Source organism: Podarcis liolepis, assembly GCF_965112155.1.
Source record: "Podarcis liolepis genome assembly, chromosome: 10".
Lineage (NCBI taxonomy): Eukaryota > Metazoa > Chordata > Lepidosauria > Squamata > Lacertidae > Podarcis > Podarcis liolepis.
Genome location: NC_139562.1, coordinates 30,905,355 through 30,923,145, shown reverse-complemented (window position 1 = coordinate 30,923,145; position 17,791 = coordinate 30,905,355). Strand labels below are relative to the sequence as shown.

General features: G+C 41.2%; 1 protein-coding gene across 3 annotated transcripts in view; it reads left to right on the top strand.

The window, feature by feature from the left end:
* ENTHD1 (ENTH domain containing 1) overlaps positions 1–17,791 on the top strand; it is a 30,542-nt gene that overhangs the window by 7,379 nt on the left and 5,372 nt on the right. For 2 of the 3 annotated variants that reach the window (XM_083462329.1, XM_083462330.1), the window contains 3 exons: positions 454–663; positions 3,121–3,236; positions 14,235–14,361. In XM_083462329.1, coding sequence (XP_083318455.1) covers positions 454–663; positions 3,121–3,236; positions 14,235–14,361 — 453 coding nt within the window. The remainder of the gene's footprint in view (positions 1–453; positions 664–3,120; positions 3,237–14,234; positions 14,362–17,791) is intronic. The other variant, XM_083462331.1, reaches the window with a different exon arrangement.

Sequence of the window (17,791 nt, the reverse complement as noted above, 5' to 3'; positions counted from 1 at the left end):
TTCCCTATATGGGACTAAATTCCATTCAACAAAGTGGGACGTCCTTATGAGTAGATGTACCCAGGCTTGTACTGTAAAGTGATTTTGCATATATGTTTTGGTATTTATTTCCACATGCATGGCCAATTTAAAATAATAGATGGTTAAAAACAAACAAACAGATATTAAAACAATTGTTTCATTGAAAATATATTTCTATTTTTTCTGAATGAGGACAAGGGCTCTGATATGATCATGAAGAATGTCTTAGTTTAAACAATACTTACAATATATAGACATATGTACCAACTGTTGAATATTTGTCCAGCTCATTATCCTAGGTATCAAGAGCTTCATGCCATCATTACAAATTTCAGCATCTTCTGTATCTATAGAGTTCTACAACAGAGCTAGTCAGCATTACACTAAACTGTACATTAAAAAAATAATCATTTCTTTAATCTTTTTCAACAGGTTATCATGTGAGGGAGAAGGCTAAGCAAGTCCTTGTTTTATTAAAAGATGATCAACTGTTGTACAATGAACGTGAAATTGCACGTCGGACTAGGCGGCGCACTTCCTATGCAATGCTTTCCCCCACAACGGTTACTGAAAAAGCTTACTTTCCATCAATGCCTATCTCGGATCCTGTGTCAGAATTCCCTCCTTCAGAGAACATCCAACGTAAGCAGCACTACTTTAAATTGCAAAGCAAGTATTTGCATTTCAGAGCTTTAGTGACTGAAATTCCAGCATGACCTCAGAGCCACTTGGTATTCTTGGTTAAATCCCTGTCTCCTAGCCTCAGTTAGCATCTTTCACAAACCAACCAACAACTGGGTGATTTAGCAAGGAGGCATCTGCTTGCCATGGGAAACTGAATGCTGAGGGAGCTGGCTCTTTGGTTTGATCCCACGGGGCTCTTTTATACTCTTAATTTATTGTGTCTCCTGATAAGGATTATTATTATTATCATTATTACCACCACATTCAGTAAAATGCTGCACAAAGCCAGTAATAGCCCTTTCCATGCTAGAACCCTTTAGCACTGCAGAAACATGGCTCTTCTACAATCAGCTGGAAATGCAATTATAATAATGGTTCTACACGGCACTTAATATTCCCCTATATGCTCCTTAACATCCCACAGTACCTGTCCCTATACCATGGTAATGGTAACCTAGGATTGTAGTCTCACTGCAGAGATGCTGTGACCAGAGATGCCTCTATTCTGCACAAAGATGCGCAGAAGCACTTGCTGGATGAGGCAACAATTGCCACAGATCTAGAGCAAGGGGAGTTCCTGTGGTTCCCAAATGATGGGAGGCTTCTTGCTGCTTCCATCAAATTCCAGTCATTTTTGTGGCTTATCAAGCACAGGCAGGCACAGTCCAGAGGAGCCTTAGAGCAGACGTGTAGCTGGTTTGGAAGCTGAGGGCACTGCAGAGGGAACCTGCTAAGCGATTGCTAAGCCACCCAGCACATAGCTCCCCACCTTCACTTGTGAGCTCCCTGATTCCTATAAACTCCTTCACCATCCAAGTTGACATTACGTCTCCCCTTGCAACTCAGCCCATCAAACCTGATCTCTCTGACCTGCTAAAGTCTCTTTCTGCCCTCTTTGCAGCCAGAACAGTTGCACATTATTTATAATTCATAGGGTTTCCCCCCGCAACCACAATTGCAGAACTAAAATTGTGCTAATAAAAAATAAAATAAAAATAAAAATAATGAGCAGTTTCTGGTTCAAAGTGGAAAGTGGGAATTAAACTCCCTAGCAAAGAACCAGGAGCTGTCTAATGATGAATGAGTTCAGGTATGTCTTGACCCATGAGGAAACAGGAAGCAATTAATTAAAGAAAAACCACCAGACAGTTATAATTAAAGGGGCAATATCTCTTAAAAAGCTTTAGTGGTGTTTTGCTAGTTCACACTAGACAGGAAATGTAATTACACTATGGCCAAGAATTAAAAATCACCATGAACCAGGTCTAAAAAAAAGAAGGGAATACAACCCAGAAAATACTGAAATGCAGCAATCTGGCAACATCATCAGGATTCTGTGTAAAAATGGAGTGAACAAAAAATGGCAACTCTGCCTAAAACACACGGCATGGAAGGAGCTGATTCTTTACTGTGAGAGTCAATGCTGTTTGCATATTGTCATTAATGAATGTACAGATGAAGCCAGTCAGCCAAACACCATAACTGATCCTGAGAAGGGAGCTTCTCTATGTTGCTGAGCCAGGTTTGAAGACATCTTTTTACTTACTGCTGCTTCATGTTACTTTCTAACAATGTGCACATACATATGAGTCACATCTTTGTACAAAGATGGAAGCAAAACAGAGCAATGCAAGAATAACAGTAGCTATGTCTCTCTCTGAGGTAGATGTGAGCTGAGCTGTAACATGTAAATGGCCTTCTGTAGTACAGTAATTTCTAGGGACCTGCAGCATTAGGCAAGCAGATAAATGTATCATATTAAACAATTCTTTGTTAACCATTAAAAGATATAGAGTACAAGAGAACTCTTAAACGTGAAACAGCAGTTAATGCAGAAACTGCAGCATCAATTCATTTATTGCTATCCATTTTCATTTGTTTCCACGTAAAATATCCCTGCTGTAGGACTGCAGCCTTTAAACTTTTCCATTATCTTTCAAATGGTCTCTAAATCCCTTTCTAGCTTCTCATAATGTGAAACACATGCTTGCCATGCTGCAGTAATAATGCTCCTTTTAAATACTAATTGGAATATTTGGTGGGAGAAAGGGATGATACTGGCCCTAATTTTCTAGTTTCTTCCATATAATTTTCACATAAACAACCAGAACAGTTTGTTCTTTATGTTAATTTGTCCCTCTTGAAAAAAAATGAGACATGTTTCACGCACTGAGGATATAAGCAGAGTTAGCAGGTAAACAGGATTCTGTCTGGGTTAGTTGCTTATCGGGGAAAATTATAAAAGCTTTTAGCATTCCGATCCAACCACTGGCAGGCAGTGTTGTAGCTAATGGACTGAACAAGACTTGAGAGGCTTTTTTTTTTTTTGCCCAATTAACTTTGTGAAATTTAACATCTGTCTATTTTTTTTCTTTTTACCAAAATATGTTTTAAAACAGTACTTTTCTTTGACAGATGTTCCCCCTAAGGCATCTGCAGGAGCACTATGCCAGGCAGTTCAGGCATCTGGCAAAGCAGAGATAGTCCAAGATACAACAGCACTTAATGCTGTTGCCAAGGTATTGTCAGAGGTAAATCATGCACTGCATTTGAAGGGAAGGCATAGTTGAATATGGCATTTAATCAAATGTGCCTATGATGTATTTCATTCCTGTTGCAATTCACAAAGCTATCCTATGGATGTTAACTAAGAGCCAAGTCCAATTCCAACATTCAGTTGGGCTTACTCCTGTGTGTACAGAATTGCAACATTAGGTGGTAATTCTATATAATGTAACTTGGGAAGGAAGTCAGCAACCCCAGGGTCCATTAGTCTATCCATATAGACTAAGTTCCTATATCAACCCCCCCCCACCTCCACTGTTCTGTGCAATCCCAGGTCAATTAACACTTGCAACAAGTGTACTTCTAATGAACATTACTGTTTAAATATAAGATTTATGAATTGTGGTCCTGTTAAAAAAGAACATATTGTAGTGACATATGAACATTACAAACATATAATCTAAAACAACAGTTTGTTGTTGTTGGCATCCATCTGTCTTGGGAGACAATGGAGGAATGTGCCTTTGGGGATAAAGTCAAACTGTTGGAAGGTTTCAGCGCATGCTGTGGCTGACATGGAGAGAGACATGTGTTGTTGCAGCTGGGGCAGATGAAGATGTCCGGTTGTGCTGCTCCAGATGTACCATGAAGTTTTTTTCTCTCTGCGTTCCTCCCAGTAGTCCTCTGATCACTGCTATGGGTACATGACCTGACTGTCTGTCTCCAGGCCCATTGTGGTCATCTGCAAAGGGTTCCCACATGGCGGAGTTGATGTTGGCAGCCTTCATGTCATGTTTGCAGACATCTTTGTAATGCAGAGCTTATCTGCCAATGGGCCTGAAGCCAATAGGCCTTACTGCCAGGTAAATGAGGTTCAGATTGAAGTCAAAAGCAGTCATTTAACTGGAATTTCATTACCTGCTGCTGGTGGTAATGTTGACTGTGGCCACGATTGTGAGACTTATAGTATATTGCTCAGGAATTTGTGCCTGTGTGCCAGGCCTGCATAAAGAAAAAATGGGGATTGGGGAGTGCTGGGGCATCTTTCCATGGTAGATTTTCCTAGACACAGGTTATTACTTGTGAATTTCATTACCTAAATTTAGATAAAGTGCACTGGCACTGAGCAGTTCTAAATTTACAGATATAATTTAGAAATCATAGCACAATCTAGATCGACATGTGGCCTTGAACTACTGAATTGGGAGTCAATCAAACCAGTGTAGGAAATGAGTATTAAAGCTTTGGGTAGCGTGAAGTTAATAGTTAATAGTCATATATGAACAAACTAGAATGGGCAGCCAAGCCATTCAGTTTCGATTCAGAAACAGGACAAGATAGGAAAATGTGAAGTCCTTAATTACAGATGGATAATGAAGTGGCTATAGACTTTCTCTCATTATGCAAAACTATTTCAGGTCAGTGCCGAACTGTTCTTTAGTTTACTATGGCTCAAAATCCTAATAAGAAAGTCCAATAAATATTATTTAATTCCTAACTTCTGTTTATAGTACATAAGCAATCTGTGGATTTGCATCTGTGAAAAAGTGTGGTGTTTTCCTAAGCAAAGGTAGTCGTAGCCTAGCTGAAATAGCAAGAGTTTTGTTTAATAATATTATTCCTTCATTAATTTTATTACAAAATAAATTTAAAGAATGCAAATTACAATATCACAAGTTCCAGCATTTTGGGATCCTGATTGTAGTTGGTAATTGCCAAGCTCCTTAGTAATTATTCCAGAATCTAATTACCTTTGCCTGCTTCTTGTTTAAATTATTAATATCTACAGCTCAGTCTCTTGAATGGCTAATATTTAGTTAGTTGGTTGGCTGATTGATTGAAATTATAGACTGCCTCATAACTGAAGCTCTTGAAGTTACTATCATAATAGTATTTATTATTTCTTCAGTGCTTAAAAACACCTGCAAAGCTCTGTACCATATAAAAGTAATTAAAAGGCAACAAATCCCTGCATGCAGCCTTACAGTCTGTGTATGATTACTTAATGCAGGGGGGACGGACCTGTGGTCCTCCATATTTTGTTGGACTCGAACCCCCATGAGCCTCAGTCAGAGTGGCTAATGGTCAGAGGTGATAGAGTCAAACAGCATCTAGAGGACCACAGGTCAATGGGTTGATTTACTGCATTCTATGAAGCAACCTGTGGCTCTTTTCTTAACATAGACCCTCAGCAAGTTTTTCTTATGGTTTAAAACATTGTGATTGCTATGAAGAGAGTGAGAAGTCCATCCCGTCCATCCGCCCCCCCCCCATGTCATAATGAAACAACTCAGGATCAGCCAATAAAATTGGAAATCATTCAGAACAGTCCAAAGGTAGTACTTGTATACACAGAGAAAAATTAACATGAAATATGCTGCCATGGGATGTTTGGAAGGCCAGCAGCACAGATGGCTTTAAATGAGGGGTTAGGAAATGCTGTGGAGGGATAGGTTTGTTAGTGGCAGTTAGCCATGGTAGTTAACTTCAGTTGGTGCAGAATTCGGTGGCAAGGCTGCTCACCAGGGCAAGACTGAGCACATTATACCGATTCTGGTCCAACTGTACTGGTTGCCAGTTAGTTTCCAGGCCCAATTCAAAGTGCTGGCTTTGACCTATACAGCCTTAAACAGCTCAGGGCTGCAATACCTCAAGGACCGCCTCTACCTGAACAATGCAACTTCCCCATCTCTCTTCTGCAACTGCCTGCGCACCCTCAAAATCTGCTCCTGAGAGTTGGGGAACTTTCTAGAGCAGAGACGATTTGGGGAGCACACAGGGGAAAAGGAATGGTACATGGGTTGTGTTGCATGCAACTCTGTCTTCCAACCACCAAATGATTTATTTGAATTAATAATTAATATACTACTGAAAGTTGAAGTGTATGAGGTGTTAGAGAAGGGGTAGTACTTCTGGTGGTGGACATACCATGCCATGCTCCTTCAGGGGTGGTCTGTCTGCCTTTGGTCTCCACCCTGCATTCAGCTCTTCCCTGTGGCTCCTATAAGCTGTCACTATATGACAGCAGCCAAATTCCAGAAAATGGCTTCAACTGGCTGGCTAAACCAAGTAAAGGTAGCCAGTAGGTCTCAGACCCATGGTGGGTTAGGTACTTGCCCTGCATGCAAAGGCAGGCTCTGGTGGCTTGAGCAGACGAAACGGTTAATAAGGCAGGTCCTGCACATGCTTTCAAGGGAAGTGAGGGGCAGATGGGGCTCCTCAGCCTGTGAAGGTAGCCCATCTAAGATCAGGAAAACTCTGATCCTAAACCTCCGCTGCCTTGTGGGACATCTTCAGGAGAATAAAAGGCTAAGGAGTAAACCCTACACAAATTTGGAGTGGAGTCCCTACGATGCTTGGATGGCACCTGGTACACTTTGCTCCAGGGAGGTCAGTTCTGTGCTGCTAACACAGCGGTTTGATTTCACCCCCAGAGGGGCACTCCATTGTCTCTTGAGACAGACAGATGCCAACACCCCAGTGTGAAAATAGGCTTTTAAGTGGTTTACAAAGTATAAAAAGTTACACAAATATAAAAATATAAAACATCCATAATAAAACAATCCCATTAAAGCATTAGTACACATGGCTGCTGTATAATACTTTCTCATCTTACACTTTTTATTGTAAATGGCGACTGCTTTGGAAAGAGACTTGGATATGTGACAAAGAAAATAATAGCGCCCCATTGGGGAGTTGAAAAGATATAATCTCTATGTTGCAAAAATTGGCATAGGCAAAGCCTGCCAATATTATAATTTGAAAAACTAGAGATAAACAAATTGAATTTGTTTTGTTTTCCATGCACATAATAGAGATTTCATTTCTGAGCATTATGCTCTTTCCTCCCTTTTCAATGTTCATAATTAATCATACTTCTTACTTGTATGAAGTGCCTCACAGTTTCAAGTCACTGCTGCCGTCTAATTAAGGATCACTTCAATCACCATTTATGTCAATATTGACCCAGATATTGTACTGTGTCATGATGCTTGAGAAAATGCATTTATTTCCTGTTTTAAAAATAAGGAATTAACACAGTGGTTTGGTCTGAACGTTATGAAAAAATGGGTTACTGCTACATGCACAAGCCTTGGACTACTGTACTGCTTTAGCTATCCTCCTCCTCTTGTGTGGTTTCCAATTTCAATTAACCACAATCTGATGTTGAATCCAAAATTTTGGTCAATCTTAACAACATTAGTAGAAACAAGTACTGGAAAATCTACTGAACATTCTTTCATCAGTCTTATCCAGCTTCAGTCATCATCCCTGGCGGCAGAGAGAACAAAGAAAGACCTAATTTGGATTTAAAAAAGGAGAGCTGGGACAGATCTCTATCTGCCTAACTGCATGCACTTGCTTCATAGATGTCTGCCTTGGTGTGTTGCAGCGTAAAAATGGTCACAAACAGTTTTCATTGAGTGTAAAAAAAATTCCCCTTGATAAAGAGCCTCCTCAAAACATGTTGGTAACCAAATCCAGTTGGGTAGCTAGCTATCTTTTCTGTCTTTGATTCCTCTCCGCATGGCTGTAATTGATTCTCTTTGTTTTGTGGGAACAGTTCAAACCCTAATAGAAGCTTCAGTCAGAAAATTAGGAAATCATGTATTGTGAAGGAATTTATCCTTCTATTAAAGGTCATTGGCAGTGCAATCCTGCACAGGTCTACTCAAAACTAAGTCCCATTGAGCTCAGTTGGGCCTGCTCTCAGGTAAGTGGATGTAGCACTGCAGCCTTAATTTCTTACCTATATGCAAAAGTATATTTTATTGAGGAATTACTCAGTAACAGGTTTTAGGAATAATTTCTGGCATCATGATGCATAAATAACAAAGTCATGCTGGTGGGAAGAAAATTGCTTTTCTTATTCCATCTGCTGTGAAATACCAAACATACTTCTCTCAGTCTAGTGAATCTATCACTGTTAATCCTTGTTTTCCCTTAAATCTAATAAGTTGGTCCTCCAAAAACTCTAGCCCTCTAGTCAAATTTCACAGTGTTGATCTTCCAATCTCCATACTAATACCTGGAAACTTTAATATTCTGTCAAAAAATGAATTTCCCCTTGTAAATGTATTCCTACTACTTCTAACCTAATGAGAAAGTAACTATACTTATTATTCTCAACTTTTATTGTATTTTGTTCAAGTGTAAAATGTGTTATTGCTAGAGTTAACTCTGATTCGTTTCTTAACCTTTCTTTCCAATCACTACTAATCTAGGACTACTTGCATTTTAAAGGCGCTGTTCAAATGTAATGGGAAATCTTAGTTTTACACCCTGTGACTGAGCCCTAGCAAGCCTTGGGCTCATATGTGCTCTCTCCTCTCTCCTTCTCTTTTGTGCTTGCATGGAGGCAAACCAAGGCTTTCCTTTCCAAATTTAAACAAACCATAGTTCCCTGTGATTTCTGAACTTGGGGAACTCTGGTTGGTTTGTTCAAAAGGTGGTTTCACAACAAGGCAGGCTTTGTTACCATCGTTTGATCCTGACTTGCTCTCACTAACCATAGTTTAAACCATGGATTGGCAGTGTGGCACCCGTGGGCATACATGCACTTTCAGAAGGCTTCATGAGCACTTACAGGGCCAGGGGTGGCTCATCCCGTGTTGCCACCTAAGGCAAAAGGGGAGCGTGTCCCCTGCCCCCCTTTCTCCAAACTTGGCGAGGGGAGGAGTGTTCCACAAGGCAGCAAAAGTGGTGGGGCTTCCACCACCTGAGGCGGGTTCTTCACCCCACCTTATTGGTGGGTCAGCTCTGCACAGGGTCCAGTCTCCTCATATTCCTCCTCCCTTCAAATTAAGCTTGAAATAAGCCTTCTATTGTAGCCAGGGTGTAGGGTTATGGAGTGGGTTTACAAACTGGGAGGAAAGAATCAACCTCCCTTTACTCAACTGTGATTCCCTCCTGTGACACAATTAGGCTTCCAAGAATCCCTCCATTGGCTATAATAGGTTTTTTCCCCAGTCCATTTTTTTGGGGGGGGAGGGAGTGATTTTGAGGGAGGATTACCCCTTTCTTCCCCAGCTGTGGCCTCCCTCCCAAATATGCTGCAGTTGGGCTTCAGTAGATGTCTTATTTCAAGCCTTTTCTTTTTTTAGCAGGGGAGGGGGGCGGCTTCCTGGAGACTGCAGATGGGAAAGGAAGGAACTGTTGCCTCCCCAGCTGCACTCAGTCTTCAGGAAGATTCCCTCTCATCCCAAAATAATTAGGTTTGGGTGTGTGTGCATGTGGTTGCGATGTTTGTGAGGTTCTGGTTGTCATACCCATATGTGTGCATGGTTGTGTTGTGCATATGCTACCCCAAACAGTTTTTCCGCTTTGCAAATGCCCTCACAGGCCCCAAAGGCTCTGTGACCTAAGCAAACCATGCTTCTCCAAGTTCAGGCAGTGTAGAAAACTCTGTTAGTTCAAAAGTGGAAGAAGATGTTTCCAATCCTCTCCCCTCGGGTAATTGAAAAGAAGCGGAGTGGAGAGATGGAAGCCTAAGAGTCTGAGGCTCACCAGGGCTCATTTATATATCAGGAAAGCCTGGTTTCCCATCATTTTGAATGGGGACAGAAGAATTTGTTGTAGAGACTGATAGACTGGATTCACAGAAGTGAAAAGTGACTTATAAGCTGGGAGTTCACAAACATACAACAAGGAAGATATATAATTGTTCCAAATCTCTGTATCTATCTATACTTTCTTCATGCTAGAAGAAGAGGGGAAAATTCTAAAAGATAAGAAAGTCAAAGCAGGAGACTAATGTAGTGGTATAAAACAGAAAGGAACACATCTTGCACAATAACAACTCAGCACTACTCTCTGTTAGAACACTTACTACTTTTCCCTAGTCATTTCACAAGGCTTCCACGGGACTGTTTAAAAGAAAGCTGATATCACTGTAAGATACATTTTATAAACTTTAGTCTCCTTTTTATTGCTCATTATACTGTATTTCCTGTCAATATTATACCTACTCTGCAGCAGTATTCACATTTGATAAAAAGAAGCTATTGAAGTTATGGTTGCATTAAATTTTAATGCTGCATGAATCTAAGCAAGGCTCCATGGAATAGAATTCCAGAACAGGCAGTACAAGTGTAACTTAGAACTATATAATTATGCAAGCAAGACTTCTTGGCAAGTGAGGCTCCAATTCAATTGCTGTTCAAAGGAAACTTAATTTATCAGCTCATTTGGAAATGGTTAGTTTCCTTATTGATGACACCATAATATAATTTACCTTCCATGTTTGTTAAAGCTAGTCATCATCATATTGGCTAATTAATTTTTCTTAGGCTGGTTTGAGCTGATTCTGCTGAAAAGTTTTAACAAACACTTGGTTCTGGTGTCCGGCTTCGTCATGAGTCAATGGTGGTCATTCCTCACTGCCCTCTGTGGTCAGCGAGGAAGTTCAGGCAGGGGAAAGCCAGGATTCATGAGGCAAAAATCCTGGCAATGTTCCCCAGTGGGGTCTGGGGAGCTCACTGCATCCCGCTGTGCCGCTCAAGCCCATGTCTGCCAACTTGAAAGGCAGAGCGGGTGCGACCTGGGAGTGTGTCCCTGCCATGGATGAGTCTCCGTCTCTGGCATGATTTGGTTCCTCCATAATTTGGACAATTGGTATTAATCAAGAGGCGCCCCTGGACCGACATGTGCTAAAGGGCTGCAATCAGCCAGCTACCGAAAGGACTGGGCTTGGCTCTTTGAAGGTACTTGAATGGTTTTTTTGAAGCTTGAGAATCCTTACACAGCCGGGGAAGGAGGGGGGGGGGGACACAAGGTGCTTTGTGCTTTCATATAGTTTTCAAATGGCCTCCTTTCTTCTTGTCCACCCCTGCAAAATGAAAGAGATGTGTGTAGCTAGTGTTATGTTATTCTGTTTGTTACCTTGGAAAAGAGGGGGGAGGCTTTTGGTTGATGCTCAGCAAGGAATTTATCAAGGTTTTACTATGCCCTCGCACCTCGACCAAGGTTGAATGGACTTTATTTACAATTATTCCTGGACTGGACTAGGAGTGCTGTTGGTGCAGTGATAAAAGAATGAAAGGCTGCTGAACAGATCTGGCAAAGAGGCTGAAATTGAGAAAATATCTAGTTTTCAACTGTGTGCCAAGGAAGGATTACAGAGCGGAATTTTAGTGACGGGAGACTAGGTATGCGCTCAGCGAGTTATTTATGGCCGCAGCTTGTGCGCTAGTCGGTAAACAGCGGAAGGAATGGAATGTGACCTTTTACCATCCAGATGAACACTGCAAAGAACTGAACAATGGAAGATAATAATTAACTCTCCCAGCACACCGGGTCTGGAATAGCAACGTATATGAAGGACTACACACGTGGAACGGATTACTCATTTATAAGATGTATCGGAGGTGCTGGAAGAATGTTTGGCGGCAAGTGAAGGATGTCAACTGTGGCAATGTGAGGCAATGATGATGCTCATATGTTCAGAACTGGAGCGGGAAACCTGATTTTAAGAAATTGTATTAAATTAATTTAATTTGGCTTGATTTGTAATAATTTGGAAAATTAATAAAAATAATTTTAAAAATAACAAAACACATTCTGTCACAATCATAGCAGAGTTGCACGGCCTGATATAAAATAATGGGTGTACCTTTTGGTAAAGGTTGGAACTTAATACATATGTGAATGCTGTATGATGGGTATAATAAAATATGTCAGCATATCCTAAGAAGAGCTTTGAAATGTTCCTCTAAGAGGAGTTAGTTACACGCATGTTTTTGGGTTCTATGGCTTTCAGCTCTTAACTTCCATTCGCTTTCTCTTGTGAAATGCTGTCCTACTTCCTTGTGTCCAAATTAATCATCTTCAAACACGCCCTGGAAGATAATATACTTGTATTTCATTTTGACTCAGTATCGACATCAATATGTCAAATCAAAATTATACCTGCATCAAAAGTGATGCCAATCTCCTGTGCATTATTTTACACAACAAAAGTAGCAGGACTACTTTAAAAATTCAAGCTACAATTTAAGTGACAATACTTGAATTAAATACCTTTAAAAAACACACCATTGGCAACAGGTTGATTTAACTGCAGGCAAAAACAAAAACAAGCAATGCTTAGGATTGCTTCAAAAGCTGTGGTTTAAACAGTGCTGAATACAGTTAGCTACACCTGTGGTTACAGTGTTTTCTGTACCAGTTTTAGCACTTCACTTGACACCTGCTTAGTTGTTTTTCTGTTGTAGAAAAGGTTGAGTTCGCTTCCAGCACTATGTTCATTAAGCTTCCATGGTTTTAAAGCTTTCCTACCAATATTAGAAAGTATCTCAGATAAGGCCAGCCCCAAATAAAAATAAAAAGATAAATAAAATAAAAAATAAAAAATAAATCATCTCTAAATTTTAGCACTTGTGTGTGAGAGACCTCATCAGAAACACAGCAAATATTGTAATACGACACAGTTTATGATTAAGAGAGATGGCTTTTTAAAGCCAGAATTTTAATTCAACCATGTGATTACCAATGCATAGACAACTGTATTCGAGCTATCCTGATCCAGGAATGGCCATATCTGTCTTACCAACCGAAGCTGGTATGGATGAGCCTATGGCCAGTGGCGAAGCTGCATGCTCTGCTACCGGGGGTGGAGAGCATGAGGGGACGTGGATGGCACCCCCCCCCCCCCCGTGAGTGTGATGCGCCACCCGGGGGCGTGGTATGCCACCCACGAGGGTTTGGCATGCCACCCGCAGGGGCATGGCACGCGTTCTGGGGGCGTGATGTGCCACTTGTGGGGCCGTGGGGCCCGGTGCGTGTGGGGGTGCGTGGCGTGTGTCCAGGGAGGGGGTGTTGCAATGGCACCCTACCGGAATAGTGGTGCCGGGGGCGGTCCGCTCCCTCCGCACTCCTGTTCCTCCACTAGCGCCTATGGCCATAATATAATTGGTCACGGATACCTTCAAGTAATGTAAATAAATTAAATTATTGACAGCCTTGGGATGTATAGTCTCCTCACATTTACTTCCAGCAGCCAAACTGCTGAGAGAATTGGAGGCAGCAAAATTAAGATCAAACTAGATGCAGATGGTATAATGATTAGCTGTCAAAACCCTGTGAAATCGTTGGGGGAACTGTCTGAGGTTATTCAGCAAATTGGTGCAGTATCTGGATATAAAATTAATAGAAACAAATTAGAATTAATTGGTCTGCACTTTGGTGGAATAGCCAAGCTGGATTTTTTTTTTTTAAGCTAAACATAGGTTAAAATGTTCTGAAAAACAGTTAAGTGTCTCATAATATATTTATCAGAGGACCTGAAGTTATTGTTTGTGAATAATTATGAACTGCTTATAAAGAATACATAAAGGAGGCTACAGATAACTGGAAACTATTCAAATGATCATGGTTTGGCATGATTGTCTCAATTAAAGTGAACCTAATTCCATAATGGTTATTTTTATTTAAAATAATTCTTTTTTAAAAAAAATGTAATCTTTCAGTAGCTGATATATAATTATAAATGTTTTTATTTCTGAGGAGAGAAAATTACAACAAAAACATAAATGTCAATAATATATAAAACCATAAAAATCAAATCCTATATAAATACAAAAACTCACTGAACCCCCCAAGTTAAACCACTGGTTTAAAAACTGCGAAGTCTAGACCACATGAGTTAGGTAAAAGGCCTGGGTGATTAGAAAATCTCTTTGAAGCTGGGGGAGGGACGCCGTGGTGGAGCTTCATGCTTTGGCACTGGGGGCAGAGAGCAGGCGGGGCTGGCGCGCGTCCTGGGGGCGTGGCATGCTGCCTGCAGGGTCATGGCGCCCAGCGCGGGCAGGGGAGCAGCCGCAATGGCACCCCACCAGGATCGTGCTGCTGGAACAGGGCGGTACGCTCCCCCCGCACTCCTCTTCTTATGCCAGTGGAGGGACGATGGCGGATCGATCACCTGTCATTGGCTGCCTGTGATGTTAAATGCCACACAATATTTTTCTTAATGTAGCTTATAATTAACTGTTTCTGCTTGATTGCTTCATGTTTTTCTTGTGTGTCAGGACTTGATAATCTTTAGTGATGACGAGTCCTCAACTACTGATGTGCAACCAACATTTCCAACTAAGGTCACTGTAGAGGAATTGGCAACAGATACAAAGATAACGGCTGGGAACTCCTGGAATTCGAGTAAGTAGGAAACAATAAGTAGAAGGCAAGTAGGTTAAAAGCAAAGGCAGAATTTGCATTCAATTGCACCTTCAGAAGGAAGCAGCAACTGGGAGAAAAGGCAGTTTTCATCAGGAAGATGGTGTAGGAATGGAAAGGGATTAAAAAACCCAAAACCCTCCAATCCAGATTGGGGGGCCCTGCAGTTGCTTCTTCTAAAGAAAGAGATGTGAGCAGTTTACAATGTGTTATTTTTAAAAGAGTCTCAATTCTAGTCACAAAAATTCTTAAACCATTGTACACTTCTTTCCAGGCCTGGCCCAATACATTCTGGCACCTGAGACAAACCACAAAATGGTGTCTCCACCCCTTCCCACCAGCGAAGAAGGAGTGAGAGAAGATCTACATTGGGAACAAAGGGGGGAATCAAATCAACCTTACCCAATGGTTGAAGTGGGAATCAAAGGCTGGAGTGTGGGGGGCAGGGGGGGAGGCATCTAATTTGATTCATGCTAGGTGGATGCAGAGCCCAGGAGATCCCAGAGGGTGGCCCTCACTATTTCCTCCCTGGGGTAGAAGACCAGCAGCACCTCCTATTCACCCAAAGGCCACTGTAGGGGTGGCATCTGGGGGGCTACCAAGCAGGTGGCAGATTTGGGCTCCAAGCATGGGCGTAGCCAAGGGGGGGCAGCTGCCCCACCCGATCACGTAAAACAATAGAAATACTTAACTAACAAATCACGTCGGTTCTGCCACCCCAACAAAAGTCCTCTCCCCCCACAAAGTCTTGCCCCCACTAACATAAACCCTGGCTACACCCATGGCTCCAAGGAGCACATTGCTACAACTATGGCAGCAGCACCTGTGTTCATGGGAGCTGAGATCTGCTGCCCCTGTGGATTCTGCTGCCTGAGGCTGTCACATCCCTTTGCCTCACGGCCCAGTACTAGAACTTCAGATGAACTAAGTACATGGGTTGGCGGCTGGTTCATGACTGGCAAAATAAAGTATTTTACAGAACATAAATTAACAATAGAATTTACTGCCATGACATGTTGTGACTAACACAGTTTAGTGCATTCTCTATAACCTCACAAACTGTTGCCATAGAGACAAACAATGTCATACAAGAACACAGAAAGGGTCTCAGGTGCTAGATATTATTGATAGAAAAGTAAGCAGTGGGAGCTGGTGGACTCAAGAAACCAGGATTCTATTTTCATGCTGGGCCTTGTCTCCTTGGTGGGGTGCCGACTGTGCTGTGGAAGATCTCACAAATTTTCATTATTGTGTTCCATAACATACCTATTTCTGCTTTTAAAACTATGTAGGTGGGGGAAATGCACACAACCACACAGACACACACACACACACACACACACACACACACACACACACACACACAGTGTCAATGTATCCTACAGTAACAATGAAGTGTCTTAAGTGCTTCTTTTTCTGTATTTTGCCAGAAAATAATAATCCCTTGCCATCTTGTAAACTGAAATAAAGTTGGGATATTTGGAGGAATAGAGCCACTCAAAATTAAGTTAATTTCAATTTAAGAATTAATTATTAAAATAATAATAATAGTGAAATACAGTGGTACCTTGGTTTGCTACCGTTTTGGATTAAACCACGTCAAACCTGGAAGTGCGTGTCCCATTTTTTTGGATCACAACCCAATTTTTTTTATTACAACCCTTTTTTGGGGGAGGCCCCATTGGCGAAAGCACGCCTTGGGTTACAACCTGTTTTGGTTTACAACCAAAGGTACCACTGTATTCCATTTTCACCAAAGCTAATTTAGGGGTTGGGATTCACTTTGAAGAATAGACTTCCTAAAGACAAATTTGACAAAATTGAACATGGGTTACATCCAAATCTGTCAAATCTCAATTAATTTGTTTTGCTGAGAACGTACTCTTGCCTTCTCTTAATGCTAGTGGTACAGTTTTATGTTATTAAAATGCCTTGGATTTAATCTAAAGTACTTCCCTGGCTTTTCATTCCTTACGTGGCTTCTTTCCACAAATAATGTGCACAAGTCAGATAATACTAATAGTTTATGACATTTGATTTTTCCAAAGAGGGTCATCAGCTTTCTCTCTAGAGACTTTCAGATTCATTATGTTTCAAACTGTGAAAACATCCTTGATTTTGTCAGCAGGAATATCTTTTTGAAAGGTTAAGCAGACTGACAAAGATAGTAGAACAGAGGGATAAAGAGTAGAGTAAGTGCAGATTGTAGTAAGCACAAACCACTATCCATCTGCTGATTTTTTTAAACAATGAAATGAACAACATTTTGTTCTCATGCCAGTCTGAACCCTTGCAACTAGTAATTTCTATGAAGTTGCATATTTATTGCAAGAGTACAAATAAGGTGGGATGTATGGGAATTGTAGTCTAACAACATCTGGGGAGTTAAGGTTGAGTAACTTGTTTTATTTTTAGAAATAAAAGACTCAGACTGCACGGTTTACACAAGCCCAATTTTGTGTTTCTATACAAATAATTTAAAAACATTTCCTACTTTGGAATATAAGTTTTATTGTCTGTGTTTTCTTACTGCTGTATGGAAAAGCACATGAATTTTACCTCTGAAGAATTTGTAAGTAAAACATGTGGTTTCTCTTTTTATGCTAAGGGAAGAGGAAAACTTGGCAGCAACTTGGAAGGGAATGCTTTCAAGCCTATATTTCCACATTTTACTTTGCTGCGTATTTTGTGATTTTAAATCTTTGCTAGGGTTCTCTCACCAAAGAGTACTTGCCACATAGGAAAATAGGGATGCACATAATTCTATAAAATAATCAACAGCTAATCTGTGCAGGAAAGTGGGATGGATTAGGACAGCAGAGAATTCCAGCAAGTTTCTCAGAAACAATAATTCTTGACTCGTTCTCTTTTTCTCCCCCACTCAGAAAATTAGCTTTCCATTTTGCACACATGAAATTAGCATAGTGTCTTTACTTTCACCTGGGAGTCTTCAGGAAAGTCAGAGGAGCTGATGAGTGTGGATTTCAGTACCGAACACTGAGAAAGGGGAAAGCTTTACAAGCTCTGCAAACTCCCCACTGCTTGTCATGTTGAGGCAGAATGCCTCAGTGAAGACTGAATATGAGGTTTTCACTGAAAGGTATAGAAGCCAACTCCTAGGGCCCCCATAAAATATATGAGGGGGCCAGGCTCCCCCCAAAGTTGATGGGCATTGCTATTCAAATAGTGTGCATGCATTTTTCTCCTTATCTCAGAGTCAGGAATCTGGTGGGGAATGACCAGGTTTCCTTTTGACGCAAGTCTTTTACTGGCTCCCTTGTTTGCCTCCCATATGAAATGCTTGGCTTGAAGCATTCTCCTGAACTTGATGTTCAGGTGGGAGGTCAGGTTTATGGATCTTTAATGTCAGGCACTTCCAGCGCTTGGTCCTCCCCTCCCTGCTGTGCTTGCA